Below are 5316 nucleotides of genomic sequence, written 5' to 3' on the forward strand. Positions count from 1 at the left end.
ACACGCACGCACCCCCCCCATAAATCCACACACACGCACGCACACCACACATAAATCCACACACATGCACGCTCACCACACATAAATCCACACACATGCATGCACACCACACATAAATCCACACACATGCATGCACACCACACATAAATCCACACACGTGCACGCTCACCACACATAAATCCACACACATGCACGCACACCACACCCCCACACACCTCCCCCACACACGTCTCCCTGAACAGCACTCACTCTCACGTGTGATGTACTTAGATACTTTTGAATCTGTACATTTCATACACTCCGATACTTCTTTTCATTTAAAAACGTGGTGGTGGTGACTCAGTAATTCAAATTCATGGCCCCGTGAGTTGTAACCCACAGTTTAAAAATCAGCGTCATGTAAATATAAACTATCAGACGATGAAACGAAATGAAATCGCTCCCTGAATTAGGGGACGGCCGATTAAATGGAGCGCGCCTCCCACCAGCAAACACGTCTGTCCCCGCTCCCTTCCGCGCCCATTCCCACCCAGCGCCACGCCGCCTCGTGCAAAACCCGTCATTGACTCATTTTAGAAGCCGCCGGCTTCAGCGAAAGTGTCATTTCAAGAAGAACAGCTTTGACAGGCGGAATGGAGACTTCCTGTGTTGACTTCAAGTCTGCACATGTGCACACTGTGTGGACACGCGCCACAGGAAACGTCTTGCTTCCCTACAGCAGAGACCCCGGCGCTCCCCCGGCTCCGGGCAGGCACGGCGGGACGCCACCACGAACCAGGAGGAGGGGCCCGCCAGAGCCATGGGAAACAAGCCTGTTCTCGCGCCGCCCAGCCTATGGCACGTGTCACTGCGGCCTGGGGACCAGGTCAAGGGCACGCGGCATGGGGCTGAGCACGAAGTGAGGAGAGTTTACTGGATGGGGACGGGACGGGGTGCGCCCATTCACCTGACGGCAATCGGGCTCCGTGACCGTGCAAGTCGAGAACTGATATTTAGGAGAAAAGCTGGGGTGTACATTCCAGAAATTACACGCAATACCCAAATTCCTAATTTCCACAAAAATTAAATATGAGTAACTGAAAAAACTAATTTTAATTTGTAGAAAAAGTTTTCACATGACTTTATCAAAATAAAATACATCTTTTGGACCGTTCCTCCATTAACTGGCACGTCACCCTCCCTGGAGGCCACGCCTCCTCCTTTCCTGCAGCAACTGGTGACGGCTCTGGATGTCACGCGGGAAAGGTGGCCTCCGCGACGGGGCCTGAACCGCACGGGTGGCGGGGGTGCCGAGGTGAAGGAGGGCCCCAGAGGGAGCATCAGAGAATGAGAGTGGGGAGTGGGGTGGGGCTCAGCGAGCCGCGAGTGAAGACTCTGGTACTGTCCAGACAGAAATGGCACGGAGCTGCTTCCACTGTTTCTGGAAACTTCTAGAAACTACCTCAAGGAACTAAGGAAAACTATCGAGTTACACGTCGACGTGATGGCCAGGGGTGTTTATCAAAGGACACACAAAATATAAATTTCTAAAATGGAGCTCTTTTAAAATAAGATACATATCACAATCAATACGAGACATGTGTGCAGTTAAATGGTGTGTAGACTTAAAACAATGCTACCTAACGTTCTACTACATAAAAGTACTTTTACGATAATGTTCCTGCCCCACACAAGGCTCTAAATATTGGTAGATATTATTTTACTATTCTACTATTTTTGAAATTACACAATGCATCCATTTTTCTCAGTGTTGTGTCTTATATAATATATGCCTAATATTCTTTGCTCATTTAATCTGCCTTTTAAAAATATTTCAACTTGCAATTGATTGACCAGTGCGAACCTGGGTGGGTGTCGACAGTCCTCATAAACGTGTGTAACCCTCCGGCCCTGTGGAGTGGTTCAAGCATCACATTCAGGAGGATGAAGAAAGCCCTTTCTCCTGTGAGCCAGCTCCCAGAACGCTGCAGGCAGAGCCACTCCATTCCAGCGTCTGGAGGTCTTCCCCAGACCTCTCCTTGAAAAAGTGGGGTTTCCTCCTCCACTGTGGCATTTTGAATATGCTACATCGCACAGCAAAGGGAACCATCAACAAAATGGACAGACAACCTACTGAATGGGAAAAGATATTTACCTATGAGACACCGGATAAGGGATTAATATAGATATTTTATAAAGAACTCATAGAATTTAACACCAAAACCACAAACAACCCAATTAAAAAATGGGCAGAGGACCTGAAGACATTTCTCCGAAGAGGACGTACAGAAGGCCAACAGACACATGAAAAGGTGCTTGAGGTCACTAATCATCAGAGAAAGGCCAGTTAAAACCACACTGCGGTATCGCCTCACACCTGTCAGGACGGCCGTCATCAGTAAATCAGTGAGCCTGGGCGCGGACGGGCAGAAAGGGACGCTCCAGCGCTGCTGGTGGGGCTGTAAACCGGTGCAGCCATTATGGAAACCAGTATGGAGCGCCCCAAATTTAAAAATAGACCCCGCCTATGACCCAGCAACTCTACTTGCAGGTATGTACCCCAAGAAAACCAGAGCTACGCACCCCTGTGTTCGCCCCAGCACTATTTACTGTAGCTGAACTAGAACGTGCTTCCTGCACGTTTATAAACTACCACTTTTTAAACATTTCGCTTTTTACTTAGGTCTCGTCAGGAGACTCTGAAGTCAAGCACACGCTTAGAACGCTTGTGGAAAGGTTTCCAGTCCTGGGTGTGCAGACAGCCCAGGCCGAGCAGGTCGGGTGACAGGTGCCTGTGCGATGGCCAGGCCGGGCATCACTGGAACCCTACCTAGATCCTCGTCCGCCGGCCCTGGGAAGCCGATGCCGGGCTGGACCAGGTCCCCGCCGTCCTCCTCTGCAAAGAGAGACACAGAGTCACTGTCAGTGTCAGGCCGGTCTTCACCACCCCCTCCCCTCGCAGACGTTCAGAGAGCCGCTCAGAGCTGCGCGTAGTGGGGAGACCCCAGGGACAGAGCAGTGACCGCCCAGGCAGGTGTCCACTCAGGCGCTGCGGCCGGGCGGTCGTCCCCTCCGCCTGGCGGTTACCAGACCCGCGGGCGTCAGAACTAAAGCTGCACTGTTACCTGCCCGGCCACTCCCCCTGGGGTGGGTACCTGGGAGCACCCCACCGCGCTCTCCCCCCGACGACGCCCCTGCTGCCCGGAAAGCTGCACGTAGGCGGCCTCGGTCGTGACACTCAACATGCCAGGTCACCTCTGTCCTGCTCGTCCTTGGGGCCTGGGCGAGCGGCGCGCTACCCCGCTGACCACCGCCTCCCGCGGACGCCCAGACCCGGCGAGGGCCGCTGACACTGCGCGCGACGGCACATGCGGGGACAGGCGGGGACAGGTGGCTGGCTGTCACGTGCGCACACACGTCCCCACTTGGACAGTTACACAAACACAACTCCAAGCCTACGTTCGCGCCCAGACTGTGCACGCGGAGACGCGGCTTCCGATACTCGCGGGCGGGTTTGGGGGGAAATCCCACGTTTACGTCCTGCTGGTAACGTGGAACACAGCGAGCCACGTCAGGCTCCAGAGGACCACGTCAGCCCAGCCCCAAAGCCACCCACCTGCACCGCCACCAGCGTCGCTCAGCAGGCGCGCGCCCGTTTCCAGTCAACCAACGGGGGACCGGAGGGGGCACCGGACGCGGGGCGGGTGAGGGGGGCCGGAGGGGGCGGTGGAAGCCCGCGGCCCCCTCACCCGAGCTCGCGTGGGGTCCCCGCGTGCGCGCCCCCGGTCCCACCTTCAGAAGAGCGCGCAGACGCCAGACGACCCACGCACGCGCGCTGCGCGAAGCTCGCCACCAGGCGGTGGCCTCAGGCCACTTAACGCGTCACAGCCGCGCCCCGCACCCCCACGCGGTCCTGTCGCGCGCCCTGGGTCGATGGGCGCGCCCAGTTTGGGGCGCACCTGCTTATAGACGCCACGCGCGCGGGGCGGGACTGCGGTCAGCGCCAGCACCTGGAACCCGCCTGTGGGCAGGGCCGGCGTGGACTCCGCACACCGCGCGGTCCTCGCTGTCGCACCTCGCTCGCCCCCTGGGTGTCAACACACGCACGCACGCACGCACACGCACGCACACGCACACACGGAAAGGACACGTTTCTGCCACCACCGAGCGCACGGCTCACAGAAACGCCCCCGCGGGGAGGGAACGGCGATGGCGGCTCGCGGGAGAGCTGAGGGCTGCGATGTCACCGGCGCCGCACGCACCGCCCCTCACGTCCAGGACCCGCTACGCGCGGACCCCGCGCATCGGCACACGGGTCAGATCTGGGTTTCAGGGCAGAATGACCCCTGCCAGTGGCCTCCGCTGGGGCCCCTGTCCCTTCCGCAGGTAGGAGACCCAGGGTCAGGCATCGCGCTGCAGCCTCTGCGGGGACCCTGTCCCGCGGAGACATCCCGCTGGGCCTGCTGCTGCTGGGAGCTGCCACCGCCTGTCCCCTGGCTGTCTTCCCCACTGAAACCATGCTTCCACCACACACAGCCTCACAGTCTGGACCCTGCCCCGCAACCCTGCTGGCAACGGGACAGGCCACAGGAAGTGTCCCCCTGACGTCTTCATGCGCCTTCTGAGGACCTCAGACGAGGTCACCTTCTCAGGGCCCCCAACCTGCCACGAGGTCTAAGGACATGCACGCACCTCCCCGCCCCAGCTCCTCTGAGGCAGCAGCCATCTCTCCACCGCCCCGGGAAGGCAAGCAGGCTCACCTGGGCACGCCGGTGGGTGCGGACACAGCTCTGTGTCTGGACCTGCTGTCAGCCACCACGACTGCATCCAGGGGGAGGGGCTGGCCCTGCGCTCACCACTGCTGAGGCACTCAGGGCTGCCAAGGAAGGCGCCTTCCTGGGACCTCATGCCCCACGTGGGGACACAGCGAGGCCAAGTGACATGTGCAGCACCTGGGCGCACACCGCAGGTGCCATGGCCCCACGCTCACTGATGGCCAGCACCTGCAGCTACAGCAGAACCGGCCGGGGGCCCCACGGACGCGGGCACCTCCCCTGAGGTCACCCGGGGACAGCCGCTGACCCTAAAGCCCAGACCCGTCCCTCACACCCATCTGGAGGCATCAGCAAGGAACGACTGTTCGTTTCTTGAAGGTCTGATCTGTGGCCTCCTCCCGAAGGCTCAGCAAGGACGGTCGCCTCACACCGGCCCACGTCCCAGGGGCAGCTGCCTCCTGACCATGCTGAGCCGGCAGCGGGAACGGAACCGCTAAGCCTCCGGAGTCGCGGGCAGAGGAGAGCAAAGCGTGTACGCCGGAGGGGGGGGCTGCTCGCAACA

The 5316-nt window shown here is 58.8% G+C and overlaps 1 protein-coding gene across 1 annotated transcript in view; it reads right to left on the bottom strand.

The window, feature by feature from the left end:
- The window catches only part of DLGAP2 (DLG associated protein 2), a 247632-nt gene that overhangs the window by 81793 nt on the left and 160523 nt on the right, over window positions 1-5316 (bottom strand). The window contains exon 4 of the mRNA XM_015591803.2: window positions 2810-2875. Within this exon, the coding sequence (XP_015447289.2) occupies window positions 2810-2875 (66 nt within the window). The remainder of the gene's footprint in view (window positions 1-2809; window positions 2876-5316) is intronic.

This window comes from Pteropus alecto, unplaced genomic scaffold, assembly GCF_000325575.1.
Source record: "Pteropus alecto unplaced genomic scaffold, ASM32557v1 scaffold35, whole genome shotgun sequence".
NCBI classification, from domain to species: Eukaryota; Metazoa; Chordata; class Mammalia; order Chiroptera; family Pteropodidae; genus Pteropus; species Pteropus alecto.